Genomic DNA, 26,234 nt, shown 5'->3' with positions numbered 1-26,234 from the left:
ATAGGGAGGGTGAGAGGGAGGGAGACACAAGAGGAAGGAGATATGGGGATATATGTATATGTATAGCTGATTCACTTTGTTATAAAGCAGAAACTAACACACCGTTGTAAAGCAATTATACTCCAATAATGGGGTGTGTGTATATGTATAGCTGATTCACTTTGTTATAAAGCAGAAACGAACACACCGTTGTAAAGCAATTATACTCCAATAATGGGGTGTGTGTATATGTATGGCTGACTCGCTTTGTTGTAGGGCGGAGGCTAGCACACCATTGTGGAGCAATTGTACTCCAATAAAGACGTTAAAAAAAAAAGATGTTAAAAAAATGATAATGTCTTCTGCAATACTTCTAGGACCTACCTTCTTTTTTTTAACTTTAAAACATGACTTTTTTTAGTTTTTGATAAACAAATGTTTATTTACATTCTATTTTGTTGTTGTTTAAAGCCAAGCCAACTCAATATCCTTCAATGACATGTATACGTGTTCTAAAAAACATCTCTGACTGAAGGATGTAAGTTGGATGCAGAGGGTGTGTATGGTTACTGAAGGCAGGGCGACCAGAAAGGAAGGAGTTTTATGTGAGGTAGGACAAAGCAGTGGTGATGGAGAAGAGGAGAAGACAGGGATTTATAAGGTTAAAGCCTACAGGGTCGGTCAACCATGCCTTTGGATGGGTACTAGAGGACCGGGAATGGGGGAAATGACTTGGACAAATCTAGCTTGGCTGTGGCAGTGATGCCACTAACTGGGAACAGGTGACAGCTTTTGGAGCATTCTTTTTGTAGCAAGAGAAGGTGAAATTGGGTTCTCTGTACTAGTCAAAGTATTTGGCAAATCATATATATTTATTTTTCAAAAATAATTTCTTCCAGCCACAGAAGTAGGTGATTCAACTATCTTTAACTAACTTACTGGTTCTTCGAACATATGATTGTGAATTTCCCAGCACCATTAGACATTTCCCATATTGAAATGGGGACGTTCACTGTCCAATATAATAATCTGGGGGTAGAGCTTAAAAAGAACCTACACCAAGACTTCCCTGGCGGTCCAGTGGTTAAGATTCCACACTTCCAATGCAGAGGGCATGGGTTCAATCCCTGGTTGGGGAACTAAGATCCTACATGCCTCACAGCCTGGCCAAAAAAAAAAAAAAAAAAAAAACCACCCTACACCAAAGGCCCGTCCCAAAACCTTAAAATCAGAATCTTCAGGAGTCAAATCACAGGCATCAGTATTTTTAAAACCTCTTCTAAATGATGCCAGTGTGAAACCATGATTGAGAATTAAAATATAACTCCTAATACCTGGAGAGCCGCCTTTCCTAGGGCCCTCATCCATTCTCCAGTGGCAGCCTGTGTGTAGCTCCATTCCAGCACTTCTCACATTCTACCTGGTCATACTCTGACTTGTGTACGTGTTTCTGTCTCTCACCACTTCATGGCACCTGGAGGCCAAAGGCTACCTGGTTTTCATCTTTACACTCCAAGCACCCAGCACTTTACACTAAGCACACACTAAATGCCATTCACTCATCCACACTTTTATTACAGGGTAAATCTCAGAGATTTAAAATTAGGTTTATCTTTCCCATTATCTTTTTTTTGTGGCCTGAAGGCTCTTCCCAGTAAATCTAGTGGGATGCATTACTTTGGAGTAAGGACAAATTAATCCAGAAATAGGAAGATATTGCTCAGCTCTCAGTTTTAAAATAAGCCTTCTTAAGTCATAGTAGAGACAAAAGTCTGAAAGACAACATAGTTTTAATTTAAAAGAACCTTGATTTTCCTAGAGTTAAGTGTTCTGCAGGGGAGGATTGAGGATGTGGTCTAGAAAGTTGGTTGTGCATATCGAGAGCCACAGTCTTGGCCTCAGGGGCCAGAGTGTATTGAAGAAACCACAGAGAAGGCAACAGTGTGAAATGGTATAAGCCTAGTTTGTCTGATCCAAGAAAAGGAGGTGATTACAAGGGAACCAGGAAACTTGATCAGGTGCAATCAGTTTTTGAGAAGGCCTCGGTAAATGTCTACTCCTCCTTATCTGTCATACATTCATCCATGATCCCAAGCATTAGAGCAGAAACAACTCTGGTCAGTGTCCAGGCAGTTGGACCAAAGGGTACTGGTAACCTTTTGGACATACTGTCCCCACAACTCCAGTGCGGCATGGGAAAAACTAAGTAGAGTTCCTGAGGGCAGATGCAGTAGTGGCTGATAGAACCAGAAAGGGTCTTGCAGCGGATATGTGGGCATCTCAGAAGACCAAAGTGAGGCCATGAATATTTTCCAGCAAGTGTCTTAGGACAGAGGCCAAAGCCCAGAGCTCAAGATTCAATGAAATAGTGATGCCTCAATGAAGCTTAGAGAGGAGGGAGGCTGAAGACTGCAAACCAGACTCATGCTTCCATTCTCAACCCTGTCCCCTATCCCAGGCAATAATATTACATATGCATCCTCTGGGATGGGGAAGGGGGTGGGTGGGATAATCTGATTTTCTTTAATGACAAACAAAATTCACCTTAATAAGGCAAGACACTTTTAACCTTCCTGTGGAAATAGAAGGTTGACAATAAAACAAGGTTGAGTTATAGATTGAAAAAAAAATTGCATCTCTATACACATGACTGTATTTGAGACTGTGTGCTTTAAGCTGGACAGATAGACATTTGTTGAAATGTTTGCTGAGCGACTGTAAGTTCTGGGCTATAGACTAGGAACAAAGAGAGTGAGTGAGGCTAATATGTGAATGCGCAGGCAGTGTGGAAAGTGCTGAGAGGCAAGTCTCAGCATGGTGATAGGAAAGTTAAGAGCATGCCCAACTCTACAAGGTGTGACATGGGACAGGACAAGGGGGAGAGGGGAATTAGTGAACACATTATAAAGAAGGCAATCTGAGTTGAATTTGAGGGTGAGATGATATTGGATGCTTGGCAGAGAAAGGTGAGTAGAAGAGGAGAGTATTCTAAGCAAAGGAAACCTGCAAAAAAGCAAAAGCATGGCGACTTGAGGGAAAGTGTAAGGCACAGGGTCCTGAGACAATACTGTGATGATGAAGAGGACGGGAAGCATTCAAGGGACACTTAGAAGGAAAAATAGACTGAATGTGATTGATTGCATGTGCAGCACTTGGGAGAAGTTGTCAGGATGTCTCCTGGATCTGGGGTTTGAGGGCCTGAGTGAGCAGTGGTTCTATTCACAAGAAAAGGACAAGAGGAGAAATCATTTTGGAAGGAGAGGGTGAAACTGATGAGCTCTGTTTTTCGATTTATCAAGTCTGAGGTTCTCATGATATACACAAGCTGAAATATCTCGGAGGCAATCTGAAATACTGACAGAGAGCTCACGCAAGAGGTCTGAGCTGTGGGGTGAGCAGTTGAAGTTCTGGGTAAGGATGAGTTTGCTCAGGAAGAATGTATAAAGAAAAGACAATGATCAAAAGTAGAATCCTTAAAAAAGCAACAACTTGTGGCGGTGGGCAGACCATGTGAACAATGAGAAAGAGTGGCTTGAAAGGGAGGAGAAACAGGAAGCCAGGGAAGAAGTGAGACTGAAGGAAAAGAGAATAGTCAAGTGTCAACTGAGCACAGGGGCAAGTGGAAAATGATCAGTGGCCACTGGATTTAGCAGAAGGCACTGATGCTCATCAGAAGAACAGTTTCAAAGAAATGGTGGTAGTGAAAGTCAGAAGACGTGGGTTGAAGGCCAACTGGTCAATGAGGAAGGGTAGGCTGCTTTTTCAAAGCAGCATGACTGACTATGGGAGAGGGCAGGATAGATTACAAATAGCAAAGGCAGTAGGGCAATGCTGCATAACTGACCAAACAAGTTAACAAGGAAACAGAACATGCAGGACACCACGATTAAAAACTCACCACAGGTTCCTATTCCTGTGAAACATAATTCTCCACTAGTGGCTGGCTCTGACATGTATTTCTAAAAGAGTTAACGCCATATCCCAAACTCTAAGAATATGGGCTCTTTTCATTATCATTCACTTCTGGGGTTACTGATGCTTTGTCGAAATATTGAGATGTAATTTTATTAATTTCTATATATTCCTCATATCTTTAAAAATAGTGGAAAGTAATGATGTATAAATTCACCAACATTAAAATATATATTTCAAAAGCATTTTCCAACAATTCAGTAAATTCCAAATTGCTGAAGTCTAGCCACATCCCATATTATTTTCTGAAAATACACTAAATATAAGACAACTTATCCAAATCATCCTCTAAGATGTTGATGTTGTAATTAAATGAATAATTTTACAATCTCATGCTTTAGGTTGAAAAGGTTATGCTGTCATGTCTAGAGAATATTTACTGTGGTCTAAAATCCTGCCACAGTAAATGTTTCTAAGGTATATGGCACACCACCTTCATACCAGTGATTGTTTATCATAAAAGGCTCACTTCCCTCAAACACAATCAAGATATGGGATTTAGGTTATATCCATAACCTTAGTGTTGGCCAGCTGGCTTTAGTTTGGTGACAGCTCTAGAGGTTCAACCTATCTTTTTCATACCTGGGTAATAAAACAAGATTGAAGAGATGGCATTGGCTTCCCTTTGTGCCCACGAAAGCAGAAAGTGGTCATGAAATAATTAACTCAGTAACTGTTATAAAAATACTATGATAGAGAAAAGTTTGATTCCCTTCTTGGTTTACTGTGACACACCCTAAAAATAAAGTTCCCAAGGTAACTGCAAGATCTTATCACCTTTTAGAAACTTTTGGCGACATAACAACTGGTTAAAGGTGAATTACACAAACACAGATCATGTGGGTATTTGTTCTAAAGTACTTAGGAATCCAGGGCTTGATTCTTACTAGAATATCCCTGTGAGGTGTGGGAAAGTTCCACAACATAAGAGAAAAATCAGCTTCAAGTATCTCTGCAACAAAATCATTCCAAATGTCTCTAACCAACCATGAGAGCAGGAGATAACTTGAAATTCATTAAAGAAAATTAACTACATAAAATAAAGAAAATTTACTATTAAACAGGTGAATGTCCTCGAATCTTATTATAGAGACTCTGTCCCTATTACATGAGGCTGGATTTGTGGGGACTACTTCTATGCACAGATATTACCTATGGGAAGAGGGCGTATGTTACTAGAGCTAGAATTGATCTATCACAGCATTCAACTACCTAGCCCATTGTGGAAACTCAATACTTGTTCAACAAAATAATAAATAATTTCATTAATAACACTACTTTCAGTAGATTCTAAGCCATATTAGACATAATCAATTCTGAATTCAGCAGATTCTGAAACTATTGCAAGACACTCTGTTATAGAGGCACATCGTCTTCTATACTACCAAGTTCACTCAGTGGAATGAAAAGGATGTGACAGAAACAGAAACACCCAGGTCCTATCCCAGATCACCACTCAACCTGCATTAATGCAAGTGACTTCCTCACACCTTCTAAGGCATTTCTTCCTCTTGTGAAACGGGGATGGTGACTGCGATTTCCAGATATGACTGTGTGTCAGATGGGACTGAATTAGAGTCGGCTAACGTCAGCAGTGTCATTAGAAACCACAGTTAAGATAAAAAAAAAAAAGAAGGAAAAAGAAATAAGGAAGTTAAGGCTCCAAGAGGTTAATGACTTGCTCAGGATCAAAGAGCAGAGAGTTGGAAAGCTCAGTTGGATACTATTCATGACAAAGAGATTATTGCATTTGTAGAGCAATTACATTACACATAAAATACTTTTTTTAGAAAAGAAACATTTTCAAGTAATGGCAGTGATGAATTACATTATCAGTGGGAAGTAGATAGGGGCCTCAAAGCACATCTAATCAAATACCCGACTTTTATAGATGAGAACCTGAGATTACACTAAACTCGGAAGAAAACTGAGGTCCACTTTCTCCATGAACAATACCACCTTACGTGTAAAATACTTTATAAATTACAAAGGGATTAAAGGGCTATAAAATGTAAGTAGTTGAGGGAGATAATTATTGTGCATTGGCTTTGAGAGATTCTGAGTGCTGTTTTTGGAACTGCATGGTTTAATATACCTGATCATCTATTTGTATAAGTTGTGGTTTTGGTTGCAGAGGAATGGAGAGAGAGACTAGTATCTGTTTTCAGCCTAGACCTGAAGGTTAGGACTTAAGCCTGGATAGGGGAACAGGTTAGCATCTAAGGTTGAAAAGGATATTTCCATGAAATTCACTGTGAGATACAGGGCAAGAGTACTGCCATTTTGGGTGCAGACGTCTAAGTGTGACACTGGGAATTGTACTTTGGGCATTAATACCATAATTTCAACTGTGCACACAGCTGGTATAATCCAAGACATACATTAGTCGAATCATACATTAGCAGTAATAAAACTAGAGGTGTATCCTAACTTAGAGAACCCAAAGAAGTTTATAATTTGCGTCATTTTCCAAACTATTTATAACCTTAGCATATTTAATCTCTATGCTGTTGCCAGATTAATATTGCTCAAACCGAACTTTGTGTAGCTGCATTTTTAAAATCCTCAGTGTCCCCTCTATATATATATGAAATAAACTTTTTTGGCCTCTGTCTGATGCTCTTCCCCAAAATACTGCCCAAGGAGAGGCAGTAAAGCAAAAGGCTTAGGTGGGAATCAGACATATGTAGGGTCTAATCCTGGCTTCATTATTTACTGGCTGTGCCACCTTGAGCAAGTTCTATAGACAGTCCAAGCCTCATGCTAACTGAAGCAATAAGTCCCTGAACAATGCTTGACCTAGAAATGTTATGCATGATGATGGGAATGCTGATGTATGTGGTGTGATGAGAATTACGATCCCCAGAAGAAAAAGGACAACATAAACGTGCTCTGTGCTTCTTGCCTTCTTTGCCTTTGCACGTGGGTTTTCAGTGGCAGGGAATACTTTTTTAGGTTTTTTAAAACCTTACAAAGTTTTAAAGACACAACTCAAATCCTGCCTACTAGAGTCTAGTACAAGACCTTGCAATAATACTTCTTTGTCATGATAATAATGATAAGTATTCCTGACATTAAAGAGGCCTCTTTTCCTGGATGAAAAGTCAGATATTGCCCATCCAACTAAGATGATACTTGACATTTGTACTTGTGCCTTTTCTAATAATAATTCTGAGAAAATTAAAAAGTGTGAAATAGGGACTTCCCTGGTGGCGCAGTGGATAAGAATCCACCTGCCAATGCAGGGGACATGGGTTCCATCCCTGGTCGGGGAACAAAGATCCCACATGCTGCAGGACAACTAAGCCCATGCGCCACAACTACTGAGCCTGCGCTCTAGAACCCGAGTGCCATAACTACTGAAGTCCATGCGCCTAGAGCCCGTGCTCCGCAACAAGAGAAGCCACCACAATGAGACGCCGACGCACTGCAACAAAGAGTAGCCCTGGCTGGCTGCAACTAGAGAAAGCCTGCGTGCAGCAACGAAGACCCAACACAGCCAAAAATAAATAAAATTAAATCTTAAAAAAAAAAAAAGTGTGAAATAGTATTATGTGTGTGGATGTAAGGGATATATTAATATTTGTTAAAATATTTTCCCAAAACTCTTCAGGCAGGCTGTTTAGACTAATCCTATGTCAATTTTAAATTCTAGAATCTTTGCTTCCTGGGGGAATCAATTTCCCCCTCAAGCAGTGTTTTCCCACACACACTTAGGGACAAAAATAATTAGAGGAAGCTCTGTTCAAGAAGGGGAAATATATTAAAAATTTCAATTTCTGTTCTATGGTAGGCAGAACTAAATCACTACTCCATTCTAAACCTGTCAAAGAAAATAAAAACTTTGAAGTCCTGCTTTATGTGTCATTTCAATACTTGCCAATTAGTCATATGATATAATTGCATCTCACATAAACATGACCTTTTCCTAAGTGTGTAGAAAAAGTGATTATCTTCCATGACACATACATCTGATTTGATCTGAAGACAATTTACTTTCCTCTAGACATCTCCATGTGTGTATAAAACTTACAGTGCCAAGGTCAATGATGAAGCAGTCACCCTTGTTGAAACTGTCCCAGCTTAGGGGAACTTCTGTGGCCCTGACCACTCTCCGACCTTTCACATGCAGGAGCCTCTGGGTGGTCAAGTCATTTGTGAGAACATGATTGAATCCAGACGCCACACCTCCAGCCTGATCAGTGGAAGGAAGATAGAAAACAAACAAACAAAAAAGGATGAGGCTTCGAACTAGACACAGCAGCTTAGAAAACCTCAGGTATTGGTGCCAAGCTGCCTGTCAAGCCAAGATAAAATACTCACTTAAGTGCATGTGAAAAATTAAATATGCGGAAGAGAATTTCCTGGCGAATCAACAGGTTTTTGTTTTGTTTTGTTTTAGGCTCTTTGTCCTTCCTATTTTAACCATTCAATTTAATACTGCAAATATTTACTGAAAACCTTCCATGTATAAAACCTGCTACATAAACAGAAAAGAGCTGTAGCTCTTGTCCTCTGGGAACTAATGGTTCTCAAACCATTGAGTGAGAAGGTAGACAAGGATTTCAGAAAAAAAGGTGACAGGAGGTTAACAGAGAGTCAGAGGCCAGAAGTACAGACGAGGAGAGCCTAGAGAATCAGGCAGCCCCAAACTCCCACGGTCACAGCCTCAGGTCAGAGAAGGGAGCTGAGTGCTGGCCAGGTATGGGCTGCTTCTAATTTTGGTCCTTGTTTTTTTTACATTAAAAAATCACCTGTTTTATTTATTTAGGTAAAAAGAGTTTACAAAATATGCCAGGCCTAAGTATTTATACTCTAAATCTGGTTGCACATCCCCAACCAAAACAAAATGAAAATCAAAGTACAACCACACTGAATTAAGAAATGCTGAAGAAAAACAGATTAACTGAATCAAGCACATCTTCTTGCACCATTTGAAATCAGCTTTTCCCTTTTTCATTCTTTTCCCGAATTAAATGTTAAGGACAATAATCTTTATTTACTTCCATAATTAACTATGAGGTAACGTGCAGAATAAAGGTGCAGTGTAAATAAAACTGTTATTTATTGATCAAAAGCCTCCCTGATAATATGGTAAGAAAATTAGCAGTATAAGAAGCCTATAAAATAATCCAACTTTCAAATTTATTACATCAACATTATACAGTAAATCCAAAGAAAGAAGTGAAGCTTCTGGGCTTCCCTAGTGGCACAGTGGTTGAGAGTCCGCCTGCCAATGCAGGGGACCCGGGTTCGTGCCCCGGTCCGGGAGGATCCCACATGTCGCGGAGCGGCTGGGCCCATGAGCCATGACCGTTGAGCCTGCGCGCCCGGAGCCTGTGCTCCACAACGGGAGAGGCCACAACAGTGAGAGGCCCGCGTACAGAAAAAAAAAGAAGTGAAGCTTCATATGTAATCAACAGCGCATTCTTTAAATTTCCATTGACTTTAGACTTCTCCCCTTCTCCAAAAGGCCCTCATGAATAAAAAGGTTTTGTTAGTATATGCTAAATGTTGACTTCCAGACAATTACAACCACAAGCTTTTACAAATATATAATAATTTCCCACTTCATAATTTTAAAAAGATTGCCATATTTCTTGACTGCACAAAGTATTATACAATAAAAATAAATTCAAGTTTTTCACCTACATATTACTACGCTTGGCCACCTTAATTTTTTAAATAAGACGTACAGTGTAATCTGATAAAAAAATAGCATAAGAACACTGTGTTCTGTAAAAAAGTTATAAAATATAGAGTTGACTTAGACTGAGAATACATATATAACATTTAGGATAATTTCATATGGTGAACTATCAGAGTATATATAGTCTGTGAACATTTAATGGTATTTTAAAAATTAATTTTGACTCTAATATTTGATGCCAAAAATGCACAAAAGAAAAACTTTTGTTTCATACATGTCTGTATCAGACAGTAATTCTTCTGTGAATACTGTTTGAATGACCCCTGGAAACTCCCAGCCTCTTTCTACCTATTCTACAGAATGAAAGCAAGGTGGATGATCCTCTAAATCAAGGGCACCATAAATACAGTTTTACTGGCTGACAGATGTCTGATTGTTGCTATTTACAATCATGATTGGGGCTGGGTCTTGTTCAGCTTGGGAAAGGTGCTTAGCCAGACATTTAATATAAGGAAGTAGTAGTAAGTAATTATTTATTTGTTATTTTATTTTATTTTATTTTTTTATTTATTTTTGGCTGTGTTGGGTCTTCGTTGCTGCATGCAGTCTTTCTCTAGTTGCGGTGAGCGGAGGCTACTCTTCATTGCGGTGCACGTACTTCTCATCGCAGTGGCTTCTCTTGTTGTGGAGCACGGGCTCTAGGCACACGGGCTTCAGTAGTTGTGGCTCACGGGGTTGGTAGTTGTGGCTCGCGGGCTCTAGAGCTCAGGCTCAGTAGTTTTGCCGCACGGGCTTAGTTGCTCCGTGGCATGTGGGATCTTCCCGGACCAGGGCTTGAACTCCTGTCCCCTGCATTGGCAGGCGGATTCCTAACCACTGCACCACCAGGCAAGCCCAGTAGTAAGTAATTAGTCCTCTGTAACCCCTCCCCAACTCCCTATAAAACCTCACAGAGGAAAAAAAACTCAAGTCGATTAAATGACATGGGAAGATGATATTAATGTTTCCTAGCTGCATCTTTATCTTATATATAGCAACTAAATGTGGTTGTTGCTGACTTGGGAATGGTAGACTTGGCCAAGTTTTATGCATTTCAAATAGACACAATATCCTTTCCATAGAGTATTCTTAAATTAAAAAAATCATCTGGGCATTTGAACGATTTACTTATCTTGAGAGCATCATAGCATCATAGCTTAGGCACTGAAGTCAGACAATCACCCAGTCACACAGCAGCTGTGAGAGCTTGGCAAGTTATAGTCTCTCTAAGCTTCCATTTACTTATCTTAATAGGATGATAATGATAGAAACTGCACCACAGAGCTGTTTTTCAGATTAAACGCGATAATACATGTGAAGTGCTTATTATATTCCTAGAAGCATGAAATTAAGTATAACATAATAATCTTTGCTGTTCTGGGTAGTAAATGAGCTCTGCTTCCACGTTTCCTATCACGTATTGTTGCAACTACACACGTTGTCATCTGCTCAATGTCACTAGTGGTAAGACAGTAAAATGACTTTTTTTGCTGATAAATTTGACCTCCATTTGCAAACATCCTCCTTCTAAAAAATGCTGATTTGCGGTGGTTTTAATGTTGATAATTAGAAGATAATTATCCAATAATTGTAAACTTACTTTTATCATGTCCACTTTTAAGTATGTAACCAGAAGTTTGATTTCAGAAGCCCCACTAATAGGCACAAGGATTAATAATAGCATAAAACCTGGGCTTCCCTGGTGGCGCAGTGGTTGAGAGTCCGCCTGCCGATGCAGGGGACACGGGTTTGTGCCCCGGTCTGGGAAGATCCCACATGCCGCGGAGCGGCTAGGCCCGTGAACCATGGCCGCTGAGCCTGCGCGTCCGGAGCCTGTGCTCCGCAACGGGAGAGGCCACAACAGTGAGAGGCCCACGTACCGCAAAAAAAAAAAAAAAATAATAATAATAATAGCATAAAACCCGAATGATGCCATATGTACTATAACATACGTATTTTTATTATTTAATTTAATCCTTAATCCTTACAACACCTACACAAGAAAGCTGTTGTTACACCCATTGCACACTTGAGGAAACTGAACCCAGAAAGCTTATGTAGTTGCCCTGAGGCAAACAAGCCACTTGTGGCAGAAATGGGTTCATATCCAGGATGATGGCACAGTACATGCTTCTAGTAACTACAAGCCCCAGCTTATTCAAAATCTTGGGTTCACTGACATACGAGATGTTTCAGGATCATTTCACATAAAAGTAACTCATGAATTAAATAAAATAAGAGGTAATAGTTTCATATTTAATAGTTTCTAGCCTAGAGTAAAAAAATGATTTCAAGAGAGAGAAGAGAACTTTTGTTTTGTCCTGATCCCAATGGCATCACAAAATATTCAACTAAGGCTCTGATCAGGAAAAAGAAGAAATAAACTGGGGCAACATAGTAGGCAAATTTAGTATATATTCAGAACTCTAGTTTAGTTCTGAGGTTTTAGGTCTTCACTGGGCTAATATGGCAGATGGGTGGGGTGGTACGGTCTGCAGAACACCTGTTGGAGATGTTTGATTTTGAGAAAGATTGTTTCTGGTGTGTTTGTCTAGAGAAGGTGTTCCTCACACTTTAACCGAACATTCTTGGAAGCAGGGGGGATAGTGAAGGATGGCCAGTCTGCAAGCATCACTGAGAGAATTCCAGGAAAAGCTATCCTTTGCTGAAGGTCGCCTTAAAGCCACAGACTATTTAATTAGTTGGGATTTTGTTTGTTTGCCTGTTTGTTTGTTTCAGAAGTAAAGCCATTTGATGATTATTGTTTCAGGCCAAAACACATAAATTCTATGTGTGTGTATGGGGGCGGTGCCTATGCCAGTGTATGCGTAGGAGTTTGTGAGGCTCAACCACACATATGTTCAACTCAGTGGTTTCATTTGTATCATTTCCAAGGTCATACTACACTTTTTGGGAAATGTGTGTATAGTTCTTTGTATTAACTGAAGTTATAATTGTTATAAATACTGTACTAATATATTCCAGAACAACTGAAATTCCCAAGTTGTGGATTATTTGCAGCAAATTAAGTGATTCTTTCGAATAGCAAAAATGAAAACTATTAATGCCCAAGTTGCCCATATTTACTTAGCATCATTAAAAATTAACCGATCAAATGAAATTAAGTCAGAATATTTCACACATTATACCATATATTCCACAACCATTTATCAAGCACCTATTATGGGTCTCAAGAGTACTGGGGATATATCAGTGAACAAAATAGATTGAAACAAAAACAAAGCAAAACAAAAAACCCTGCCCTCAATGAACTTACATTCTATGAAGATATGAGGCGTGGATGGATAGGAAAAGAAGAGGGGGTCATAAAACAGTTTGAGAGAGGTGCTCACCTTGTATTTCAGACCTCCTTTGAAGTAGCCAACAAAATCCATAGACTCATAGCCTTGAAGTTCTCTATTCTGCACGGGCTTGCCACCCAAATAGTCATCCATCTGAACGGTAAAGATGGCAGCTGCTGCGCTTTCATCCTGAGTACACTCCTTTCCTGAAATGGCCAATGACAGCACCTCATTTATCAAGCAAGAAACAGGATTAAGGCAGAACTTCTGATAAGAAAACACTCAGAAATTTTCTTTGAATTATATGCCAATACAATAAATTTATGCATAAATTGTTCATCTTCAACAGATCAACAGAAATGGTATAATATAAAACGCTATTTTAATAACTAAAAGAATTGTTTTGTTCTCACTTTCCAATTCTTTTTTTTTTTAATTTTAAAAGAAACGCCGCTGTCAGACTATGTTCAGGAAGATATAATAATATATTCCAGTAGGATTCACATTCATTTGGTATAGTCAATGATAAGGCTATGAAAACATTTTTCAATTGTTTTAGCCTTTCTCAGAATTAATCTGCAGGCTTCCAAAATGTCAATATGTTAATATTTGTAAGGAATACAAACATCATGGGCCAGAGCTAAACAACACTTTGAGAATGGGAAAATGGATGTAACTTGACTTTACCACTGTTTTTGAGTACACTTGTCCCCACTTCACTATCTTATTGGCATAAGATAATATTCTCGGAAGGAAAAGGGAGGGTAAAGGAACCAGAATGCTAACATCTTTTGAATGTTAACGTATGCAGTATTACCCCGGGAATTTAACACACAACACACAGTTAATTTTCATAATTCTAATGCAGATCCCATCCAGGCAACCTCACTGAGGTCCAAACACCAATCCTTAAACCCAGTGTCTTCGATGTACACAAAGATCAGAGCCAGGACTGCCCTGATGGGACCTCAAAATTTATAAAAGTCATTTAAAAACTTCCACTACTTAAGCTGTGTGAAAATCATTAATGATTCTAGAAATAATAATAATAGCTAACATTTATACCTTTATAGCACCCTTGCTATGGGCCAGGCACTACGCTAGTGTTTTACACTGATAATCTGATTTAATCTTCAAGTGACCCAATGTAGCAGAAACCATTTTCTACCCTGTTACAGCAGAGGACATGGAGGCTTAGAGAGACCAAGTAATTTCCCTGAGGTCATAAAGTTGACCTTTGATAGAACATGACCCAGAGGCAGGTGTCTGTAACTCTGAAGCACAGTCTCTTAGAAATTACAATACTAGTAGATATTTTTTATACTCAGACTCTCATTACCAGTAAAATTTTGAGGTGACTGGGGAATGTTATTTTCCTCCATGGATAACTGACGCATAAATGTTCAGAAGCTGTAACAATACTATAGTTCAACTGGAACCCCAATTAAGAGTATTCATGAAAGTTGGAGAAAGGAAGTCAGTCAGGTATATTAAAGAAAGAATTGGGGGCTTCCCTGATGGCTCAGTGGTTGGGAGTCCGCCTGTCGATGCAGGGGGCGCAGGTTCGTGCCCCGGTCCGGGAGGATCCCGCGTGCCGCGGAGCGGCTGGGACCGTGAGCCATGGCCGCTGAGCCTGCGCGTCCGGAGCCTGTGCTCCGCGGCGGGAGAGGCCACAGCAGTGAGAGGCCCGCGTACCACAAAAAAAAAAAAAAAAAAAGAAAGAACTGGATTTATTTACAACTCCTCTCACTCTCAAAGGGGACCTGTGTAGTAAGTATCTTCTCAGAAAAAAATTTAGTAGCTAGAAGAGTATTTGACATGATACCAATTTTGTGAACTTGTTGTGGTCAAAGAAAATTACTTACCACATAAAAAACACATGCAATTTTGCAGTCTGAAAGGGCCTAGTGTCATTCTTCTGTCCACTTTCCCATCCATAAATTAGATTACTAATAAGGGCATAGATGTAGATTTGTACAGAGAGACTTTAAGAAGGAAACTTAAATCAAGGTTAATATGAAAGGTGTTGAGGATGATGTATTTGATATAAATATTCTTACTTGAGTACAAGTTGAAACCGTAATCTCTTTAGGTAGATGAAAATGGGCAGGCATGCGACTAATGAATGAACTAGAAGTAAGTTAGTTAAATTATGCTATCATTTGTTGATGCTTATGCACTGTGCAAGGCCAGGGAATGTCAGTATGAATAAATCAGAGTCTTCTAAAGAGGTTGAAAGGTCTTAATGAAGTCAATACTAGCCTTTGAAAATGAAAACTAAAATCAAATTCAGTTATATTATGATGAAATTCTAATAAGTGTTCAAAAACTTACAAATGTTCTGAATGAGTATGCTTATGACTTCATTTATTTTCCCTATGCTAATTTTCCCAATGCCTTCCATGTTATGTTGTTTTGTGTTATGTTATTTTATACTATGTTATATTATATTTGTAAATATGCTGTAAACTTCCTAAAATTGTTTTGGGGATGTGATTTTATATATAAAGCATAAATAAAAAGAGAGGTTTAATGACTAAGTTAACTGAACAACCATTCATGATAAAAAAAAAACCTCTCGCCATGTTAGGAACACAGGGGAAAATCCTCAACTTGATAAACAGCATCTTCAAAACACATACAGCTAACATAAATTCTTAATGATCAAAGACTGAATCCTTTCTCCCAAAGATGGGGAACAAGGCAAGTACTCCTACTCAACATAACACAGGAAGTTTTAACGACTGAAAAAGGTAGGAAAAAGAAATAAAAAACATACAGATTGGAAAGGAAGAAAAAAAATGTGTCTATTTAGAGATGACAGGATGGCCTACATAGAAAATTCTATGGAATCTACCAAAATAAACCTCTTCAGAAAAAGTGCATTCAGCAAGACAGCATGAAGAAGATTAATCAATAATAAAAAGCAGTCTCATTTTTATACAGAAGCAATGAACATGCAAAAGTTGAAATTAAAAGCACAATACCATTTACAGTCACTTCAACGAAACTGAAATACTCAGATACATATTTAACAAAACAGGTACATGATCTACATGCTAAAAACTAAAAAATGGTAATAAAAAATCAGACCTTAATAAATATAAAGACAGTATTCATGGAATGTGAGACTTGTAATGTAATAAATATGTCAATTTTCCCCGAAATGATCTATAGGCTTAATTCTATTCCTATCAAAATCATATTGAGGTTTATTACAGATTATATGAGTCAGTTTGTTATAAAATTAATGTGGAAAGGCACAGGCCCTAGAATAGCTAAAACAACCTTGACAAAGAAAAATAAGGTAAGAATACTAATTCTATCTGATATTAAGGTTTACTATACAGCCACAGTAATTAAATAAGACAGTGTGGTATTGGTGGAAGACACCAATTGGTATAGACACACAGATCAATAGACCAAGTTTCCTTCAATGTAAAATTTTGTAAAACTTTAGTATGTACAGTTTAGTATACTACAGTATATTAAAGTATAAGTATATAAGTACAGTACAGCACAAAATGCCACAACCAGGATATTGACATTGATACAATCCACTTATCTTTTTTATATTTTCCCAATTTTACTTGAACTCATCTGTGTGTATTTGTACATTTAGTTATATACAATTTTATCACATATGTAAATTTATATATCCACCATCATAGTCAAGATACTGCATAGTTCCATCACCAAAAAATCCCTTATGTTGCCTTTTTATAACTACACCCACCTCCCACCTGAATCCTCCCTCCCCTACGTCATCTCTAACCTCTGGTGACAATAAATCTAAAATATAGTCATTTCCAAAATGTTATATAAATGGAATCATATAGCATGAGACCTTCTGGCATTTTTTTTTCACACGGCATAATTCCCTAAGGGATTCATCTGAGTTGTGTTTATCAATAGTTTGTTCCCTTTTGTTGCTGAGTAGTCTTCCTTGGTATAGATGTGCCACTTGTTTAACCAGTCACCTGTTGACAGATATCTGGGCTGATTCAAGTTTTTGTCTATTCAAATAAAGCTGTTATGACATGCATGTACATGTTGCTGCATGAATATAAAACTTCATTTCTCTGGATTAAATGCCCATGAATGCGACTGCTGGATCACATGGTAGTGGCATGTACAGTTTTTTTTTTTTTTTTTTTTTTTTGCGGTACGGAGGCCTCTCACTGCTGTGGCCTCTCCCGTTGTGGAGCACAGGCTCCGGACGCACAGGCCCAGCAGCCATGGCCCACAGGCCCAGCCGCTCCGCAGCACGTGGGATCCTCCCAGACCGGGGCACGAACCCGTGTCCCCTGCATCGGCAGGCAGACTCTCAACCACTGAGCCACCAGGGAAGCCCGCATGTACAGTTTTGTAAGAAACTTCCAGACTCTTTTCCATAATGGTTGTACGTTTTATATTCTCCTCTACCTCAAGCAATGTATAAAACTCCAGTTTCTCAGCATCCTCTCCAGCCCTTGTATATTATAAGCTCCTTGTATTGTACATTGTATATTGTAACCCAACTTTTTGGATCCCCATGCCTTACAAAGAGCCCAGCACAGATAGATGTATCTAAACTGCTAGGTACAAAGCTGAAATGTTTTTTCAGGAAGGACCGATGCAACAACTTCTAAGTTACATATAACAAATTCCTACTTTGTAAAGGAAACAAAAAATAAATTTAAAAAATGAAATAATCTGAGATATGCAAAGGTACTATGGAAAGACACTGAGGGAGAGACCAGGAAAGATGACTCTTCCTCTGTTCTCCCGTTCTGTGTCCCACTTCTTCCTGTTTCCCCTTTCTTCCTCTTACTTGGCGGGTTTCTTCATTTCTACACCAGCCACCTTTTTTTTATCCCAGGCTGATTTTAACTCTACTCTCTTTCATCTTCCTTCCAACTGACTTCCTTTAGTCAGACTTTCTCTTTCCTTGAACCTTCAGCTCTCCCACTTGGAACTTTGTCTCAATCTGTCCCTCTGAATAATCCTCATGAATTCACCCGAATTTAGGTCTTAGAGTAGAATACATTGGATGAAATCCAGCTTGCTTCAGGGAACTGAAGTAGGGAGAGCTGCTGAACAGTTCCACCTACAGGTCCTGCTGACTATAGTGCGCTAAACTTTCCACGGTTCCCATGATTTTCTCTTGGCACAATATCCCTCCCAATTCCCCTCATTTTCCTTTCTTTCCATTAAGGCTTCTCTGCATCCCCATAACCACAGACACGTGGTGTCTCTTTCATAGTGCTCATGACATTTTACCTGGGTTATATCACTTTTTGTTTTATTGCACCTTTGAGATTGTAAAGTTTCAGGAAAGGTTCATAAATCATTCATATGCAAAAATGCTGGGCACACAATGCTGGGCATGTTGAAAGTTGCTGAATTAACTTATTAATTAACACACTATTAAGTTCAGTTTTAGTAGACCTTTAAGATCATAAAATGTTTTTGCCCAAAGTATTTTCTATTACATTTTTTGAAACCGGTGAGCACTAAATGAACGGGTTAATTCGAATCTGTAAACCCTACGAAACACAGTGCTTGAAGAACTTCCTGGATAAGAAAGAACCTATAGAATTAAAACAATTGTGTTTAAAGCCCCCTTGGAATCCTCTGACAAAGGCAAACTTAACTGCTGTCTACACAGCATGATATGAAGTTATTTCACATTTTAATTCACCAAAATGACAGATGTGGTATTTCAGATACTTTTACTCATTCCAGATCCAAGTTCTAAACAGAAAAACCAAGGTAAGGACATTATTATTCTATGTGGCATCATTCATTCATGAACACAAGTTATACATTAAGGTTTCAGTGGGGAGTTTCTTTTAGGGGGTATAAAATATAAACAAATCACTGTCTGTGATAATAGGAACAGTGACATTACACTAGGAAACCAAAATGAGTTTAGATCTCAGCCTCAGCCTGCTCAAGCAAGCACAACATTTTAATATCAAGTGCTGTAATGAAACAGTGCTGTCTCCCTCTATGGATTTCTCATTTGGAGTGTTTGCTCCGGGTTTTTGCTAATATTGAGAACATCACTTAATGTTCTCTTTGTTTCTTAAAATCTTCAAATGTTAGGGGAAAAAATGACTTTCAGGGACTTCAAAATGTGTATGTGTGTGTGGTTTTGTGTGTTTTCCCCATAGACTCATGAATAAAACTAAAAATAAACACAGTCTAGGGGAGGCAAGCTGATTTTAAAAGAAGGCAATAAGGCTCAGACAATCGGTGCGTTGTTAGACGGAGTGTGCCCACTGGCACATGATCTCACAGGGAGAGGTTAGACATTCAGGATGTTTACGAGCAAAAGTAGAAGGTGGGAAAAGGAGAACACTCAAGACCCAGTGTCCTGAGAGCCTGGCGCCGGTGAAGCCCAAAATAATTACTACTGATGAAGGAGCTGTTTTGTTCCAAACTGTCTTCTTGTTCAGATACATAAATAATAAATTTAAAAATAATAATTATTATTATAAAGCAACTCATCTAAATACAAACTCTGCCATATAAAGCTATTTACTTATATTGATAAAGCCGCCAGCATCCTAATCAACAGGAATTTCTCTTAGCCAAACCTGCGAGCAGGCGCGGGGCAGGCTGGAATCTGATTTAAAGCGGCCCAGAACATTAATCGCCGCAAATAATAGAGAACTCTAAGCTGACGCCCAAGGGCAAAAAATAAAACTAAATAATTTTCTTAAAGGGATTCTCGCCGTCTGCGGCGAATGCCCACAAACTTGTTTGACTTCATCTCCTCGCTGACAGGGGAACCAGGACTGAACCTGTCGGAAGGCGAGCCGAACTTGGCCAGTGCCAGGGTGCAGCGGGCGGCCGCCCCGGGCGGGAGGTGGGTTTGGAGACTGGAAGGTGAAAGGGGGTGAAGCGAGAGGAAGCGGCGCCAAAACCCGGGAGATGGACACGACAAAGGTCAAAGCTATGAGGTAAGACTGCTCCCGACTTCGCTGCGCCCCGCGTTTGCAGGAGCGGACGCCAGCGGGGAAAAGGTGCCCAGGCCCAAAGTGGGGGGGAGGCGGGGGAGGCCCACGGGGGCTCAACCGGCGCGAAGGGTCTCCAGGCCCGTCCGGCTAGCGCTGCCCTGCCCACCAGCCCGCAAACCTCAACCCCCAGCGGCCACGCCCTTCCCCGACCTGGGCGCGCCCGGGCCCGGCCGCCCGCGTCTCTCACCGAGCCAAAAGTGCAGGCGGTACGTGAAGCCCCGGCTGGCCTGGGTCGTGTGTAGCACCAGGTACGCATCCCCGACGTAGAAGTCACCGTAAGCGCTCTCGGGCACGGCCACCAGCTCTAGTTTCTCGATCCTCCAGACCTGCAGCCCCGCCTGCTTGCCCGCCCGGGCGAACTCCTCGTGGTACAGCCCCTGGGCCATGGCTCGAGCACGCGATGCTCCGGGAAGTTGGCGGGGTACCTCGCTGACCCTGGAGTCGGACTGAACCCAGACTTGCAGGAAGAACCCTGGTCGCAGCGGTTTTATAGGGTTTGCTGTGCGGGGGCGGGGCCCCGGGACCCCCAAACGGGAGGGGCTAAGTGCTCAGGCCGGAGTTGCTTTGGAGTAGGCGATCCGTTCTCCTCCGAAGCGTAGCGCCTTTTATCAACCTCCTATGTCTTTCCCCGCAACCCGAAGAAAATCGAATCTCAGAAACCATAAGATCCTAAGGAAACTTGCTGAAACTCCTGGAAATGCCTCCTCCAAGGAAGGACATTTTCCCAGGCAACGGCTGGAGGAGATCAACAATTAAAACTCAGGTTGGCGCATTGTTTTTTTTTTAAAAAAAAAAAAAACTGGCTATCCAGGTAACAGTTAATCATCAACTCCGTCATTTTATCAGCCAGTCTCGCCATTCCCGATGGGCAAAGTTTTTCCGTCCTGAGCTTCCCAATTTGAAAATGCCATGAGAAACAGCATGTCAGGTTTCTTGGGAAGAGTGAAAACCTGGAAGGATAGCGGTGTTACCCGGGGGATAGAGCTCTGTAAGTCCCCAGGGGTTTAGGGAGCTGTGGTTAATTTGCAACCTGCCTCCTTTGGGCAAGAGAGTTTGCTTTTTAAACAACAACAACAACAACAGCAGTCCTCCTGAGGTGTTCTCAGGCTGGGCTGTTTCTGAGTGTGATATTATCCTTAGCCTGCCTTCTGAGTTAACTGTTACCTGGCTTCAAGGTGCTAATTTTCTCATTGTTTTCCCTACAGCTTTTGCTTTTGCAGCATGGGCAAAGCATTGTAAAATACAGATGGAAGTTTACTCCTTATTTTGCATTCATTTAACTGAAGTTGATATGGCAAGGGATTTTATTGTTACTGAGAAAGCAAATCGCTCATGGTGTAGAGTAAGAAAGCTGGTTTTTATGCACGTCCATTTTCTGTCACTGTTTTCCAAATTACAGAAGTCCCTGGAAGGTAACTAATAACATACCATTTGATTTTTTCCTTAATTAATTTATGTTTTAAAATAGGTATTACATGAGCATGGTAAAAAAAATTCAAAAGTACAGGTATGCAATAAAAATGTATCTCTATTTCACCTGCCATCCAGTTGCTTTCCCCAAAGGCAACTGAGTTACCAGTTTCTTAAGTATTTTTCCAGACATATTTGATATTCTTTCATCTACAAGAATACAGATAACAGGGTAATTTTTATTTTCTAACAGAAATGGTAACATACACACTGTTCTGAACCAATATATCAAAATATCAGTAGCCAGTACTCATAGAGCTGCTTCTTTTTACTGACCACAAGGTATCAAGGTATTCCATCTTTTAAATGTACTATAAGTTATTTAATCTGTTCAAGTTCATAGGCATTTAAGTTTTGCCTATATTTTGCTAACACAATGTTGCAAACACCACTTCTGAACATACTTTATTATACTCATGAATTATAACTATGAGATAAATTCCTGGAAATACAATTGCTAGAGGGGTTGGAATTCAATGGTTTTGATGACAGTGATGATAATTATGAAACCAGTCACTACCATTTATTGTTCTTCTGCAATGATGGGGCATGGCAAAGATAGCTTTCATTCACTTCCCCTGTCCATTCTTGGTTCTGTAGTCACCTAACTACAGTAAGCCTCAGGTTTCTCATCTATAAAATAGGAAAATAATAGTTTTCACCTTAAAAGATTGTTATTTGGATTAAGTGCGCAAGTGTTTTTGTCTGTTACATAGAAAATGCTCAGTAATTAGGAGCTCTTATTATGCGGTGGTGAGCTTCCTTTTGCTCCTCTAAACCCCTTCTTCATCCTTCTGTTCCTGGCAGTCTTCCCTTAAGACCAGCCTGCATGGGCTAAAGCAACTGGGCTTCAATGCCCTCTAGCTTAGGGTTTGGTTGGAAATCAGAGGGAGAGAGGACAGTAAGGTCAGAGTATTTATTTCCTTGGCTTCCTCCACCAAAGGTCACTACTTTTAAAGACAAATAACTCTATCTGACTTTTCTCTCGTTTGGATTCAGGCAACTGTCCCCTCAGATGCATTATCCCTTTAGGTTTCTCTGTCCTTCTACATATATATATATATATATATATATATGAAACCTCTAAAAAAATCTGAATTTTTCTGTTTTGTATGTACCATCTGTCATAGGTTGAGATCCTAATTGATAAATACTATTAGCTACGTTCTCATTTTTTCTTTCTAACACAAACAGTGATAGGTAGGTTTGAGAAGGCTTATTTTATAAATGAGGAAACTGAGGCTTCAGAACTTGTCAAAGATCACCCAGCTAGTGAGTGGACGAAGGAGAATTCAAGTTCACTGTGTCTAATTCAGAAGAACATATTCTTTTTTTTTTTTTTTTTTTTTTTTGCGGTACGCGGGCCTCTCGCTGTTGTGGCCTCTCCCGTTGCGGAGCACAGGCTCCGGACGCGCAGGCTCAGCGGCCATGGCTCACGGACCCAGCTGCTCCGCGGCATGTGGGATCCTCCGGGACCGGGGCACGAACCCGTGTCCCCTGCATCGGCAGGCGGACTCGCAACCACAGCGCCACCAGGGAAGCTCCAGAAGCACATATTCTTTACAAAACCTTACTCTTTCGATCCAAATTATTTGGCCTAGATTTGTTCATATAAGTATACTTTATATTTTCATTTTCTTCAAACTTGTCCCTAGAGAAGCTTCTAATATGGTGTGTCCCATTCAGCACCAGGAAGCTTAGCTTTAACTTTGTGACTGAGCTGTTACATGTCTTGGTTTTCTTATCTATAAAGTGATAATCATTTGTTCTCTTCTTTCTTCTAGGGAAAAAATATGAAAACTGGTGATCTGGACTTAAGATAATTTAATAATCAGAGTGATCACTTAAGTTCTGTTTCAGTTTTAGTCATAATTCCATTCCTTCTGGTGAAGGAATTCCTTTTAATGATTAAATAAAAATAAAAGGAAATAATTTCTTTTTATTAAAGAAATAAAACGGAACTTTGATGTATAAGTGAAATTCCCTCTTACTTAGGCCGGCAATAGGGTGAGGCAAGTGAGGCACCTGCCTGGGATGGAAAATTTACAAGTGCACTAAAAAGTTCAATAATCAAGATCAATACTATTTTAAGGCAGTATTTTAAAAATCAAAATTAGTGCAAAAAATCATGATAAAAATAGCAAAGTTTAAAATAAAGACAGAATTGTTAACAGTGCCAGATGGGGCCATATTGGAAGCTGAGACAAAGGAAAAATACTGATCTTCTTTTACTTAAAATTTTGATATTTTGGTTTATCATTTTTTTTGCATTACTGTGTCTCATTTTTCTTATCTGTGAAATGGGACTACTGACACAAATCCTTGCAAAACTGTCATGAGCATTAAACGGATAAATAAATATAAACCTGGAATAGTCCTGGTATAAACTCAAGTGACATTGATGAATGGTTAAATCACTTCTCCCAATCCAATCTTGTAAGAATAATGTTTCTAAGTCTAAGTCAGATAGGGACTGCCAATTTCCTATACAAAAAAGGTCTCTAAAACCAGATGCCATTTCCTTTCCATGCCTTTATTTTTTCTGTCTCTCATAACCTAGGTTCTTAAAATTAGATTATTTTCTCCTCTCCATGTAATTGCTGTTCTCCCATTATCTGTCTATTGAAGTTTTACCATTTCTTTTTTTTTTTTTTTTTTTTAGTTATTTTAATTAATTTATTTTTGGCTGTTGTGTCTTCGTTGCTGCGCGCGGGCTTTCTCCAGTTGCGGCGAGCGGGGGCCACTCTTCGTTGTGATGCACAGGCCTCTCATTGCGGTGGCCTCTCCCGTTGCGGAGCATGGACTCCAGGCGCATGGGCTTCAGCAGCTGTGGCTCGCGGGCTCTCGAGCACAGGCTCATTAGTTGCAGCGCATGGGCTTAGTTGCTCCGTGGCATGTGGGATCCTCCCGGACCAGGGCTCGAACCCGTGTCCCCTGCATTGGCAGGCGGACCCTCAACCACTGCACCACCAGGGAAGCCCAAGTTTTACCATTTCTTTAAGGTTTAACTAAAGATACTCATCTTCATTATCATTATTCTCTTGGATCCATTAAATTTCAGCATTCTCTCTGCTTCCTCTCTCAGCCCAGGTAGAAACAGCCAAGGTGAATAAGGTTTTTTGCTTTTGTTTTTAACAGGAATCTGGAGGTTTGAGGTGTGGAGCCTCATGGTTGAATTCAAAGTAGGTGTTTTTCTAGAATGTTAATGCCCAAGGGGAAATGTTAGAGAGTTTAATCTTTGAAATAAATAACAGTGTTAATACTGTAATTAATTCATTGTGCAATTCATTGGAATGAGTTAGTAAAAAAAAACACAAAAAGTTCGCTTCAGTGGTCTTCATTATCTAAATCATAAACTCTTAGAGTTCAGAAGCATCTCAGTTTATTTCCATTATTGCATCATGACCACAGAATTGTTGAAATTAAACGTATGTGAAAAACAGGAAGTACACCTTTTTTTCCAAGAGAGGGAAATTCTTCAAGTATTTTATTTATTTGCTTTCCTTTGATTATAAATAATGAAAGAATGTAATTAAAAATACATTTCTTGGGCTTCCCTGGTGGCGTAGTGGTTGAGAGTCCGCCTGCCGACGCAGGGGACACTGGTTCATGCCCCGGTCCGGGAAGATCCCACATGCCGCGGAGCGGCTGGGCCCGTGAGCCATGGCCGCTGAGCCTGCACGTCCGGAGCCTGCGCTCCACAACGGGAGAGGCCACAACAGTGAGAGGCCATGGCCACAACAGTGAGAGGCCATGGCGTACCGCAAAAAGAAAAAAAATACATTTCTTTTACTGGTCATCCTGCTAAATTGTATTAACATGTTTGATTTACCAAATGATTTAAGGGTTTAAGCATGGAACCTGGAGTCAGAAGACTTGAGTGTTGTGAGGATTAAAAAGGTAATGTATGTAGAAGCCCTGTGAACACAGTCAATAAACACGGTTACTAATCAGCAAGGGCCCTTAACCCCAGTACTTACCAAAGGCAGGTGATTATTAAAAGTGAAAATGCACTCTAAGGAAGTGTATTTCCATCCCTCCTCTCCGTACCAGCCAAACAAGAACTTTTAAAAAATTCAGCTTTTTAATTTTAGATCAGCCAGGATCTAGGACTTTTTCTTTCACCAATTAGTTGGTTTAAAATTGCATATAATGTTATAACTATAAAGGCATGGTCATGGCTCAATACTACGGTGAAGGTTTTATTGGTCTTGAATGTCTGCTGTTGTGATAATTTATTTCTTGTAAACCTATTTACCACAGCAGATTGATTCAGCACTTCCTTCATAATATTTTTATTATATATAAATCACCTATTATTATTATTACATAGGAAATAGCTAACCCCTGTGAGATTACTGAGAGAAGACATCATCATTACTTTAGGCGTTCACATATTAGAGAATGCATATAACCAAGAGAAGGGTTGAGGATACAAGGTCTCATAGAGATTCATGATCTAAAATGATAGTTTAGCTTTAAAGCTTATGTTTATGCAAATAGAGATCTGAAGATAATCATGGTTTTAAAACTATGATAGGGCTTCCCTGGTGGCACAGTGGTTGAGAGTCCGCCTGCCGATGCAGGGGACATGGGTTCGTGCCCCGGTCCGGGAAGATCCCACATGCCGCGGAACGGCTGGGCCCGTGAGCCATGGCCGCTGAGCCTGCACGTCCAGAGCCTGTGCTCCGCAACAGCAGAGGCCAAAAGAGTGAGAGGCCCACGTACCGCAAAACAAAAAAAAATCACCCATAATCCCCACCCCATAGAGATAACCATCATTAGCATTTTGATGCATTTCCTCCCAGTGTCTAC

At 39.9% G+C, this 26,234-nt stretch overlaps 1 protein-coding gene across 1 annotated transcript in view; it reads right to left on the bottom strand.

Moving 5' to 3' along the window:
- Positions 1-20,434, bottom strand: part of SCIN (scinderin) — an 81,391-nt gene extending 60,957 nt beyond the window's left edge. Inside the window, exons 1-3 of the mRNA XM_082662047.1 lie at positions 20,137-20,434; positions 12,994-13,148; positions 7,985-8,146 (exon numbers count right to left, since the gene is read on the bottom strand). Of these exons, the coding sequence (XP_082518173.1) occupies positions 7,985-8,146; positions 12,994-13,148; positions 20,137-20,335 (516 nt within the window). The 5' untranslated portion in view covers positions 20,336-20,434. The remainder of the gene's footprint in view (positions 1-7,984; positions 8,147-12,993; positions 13,149-20,136) is intronic.
- Between the last annotated feature and the right edge of the window lie 5,800 nt (positions 20,435-26,234).

The sequence above is a fragment of the Grampus griseus genome (genome assembly GCF_964374135.1).
Source record: "Grampus griseus genome assembly, chromosome: 9".
Classification (NCBI taxonomy): domain Eukaryota; kingdom Metazoa; phylum Chordata; class Mammalia; order Artiodactyla; family Delphinidae; genus Grampus; species Grampus griseus.
The sequence above is the reverse complement of the archived record's forward strand: the minus strand, read 5'-3'. Positions and strand labels throughout refer to the sequence as shown.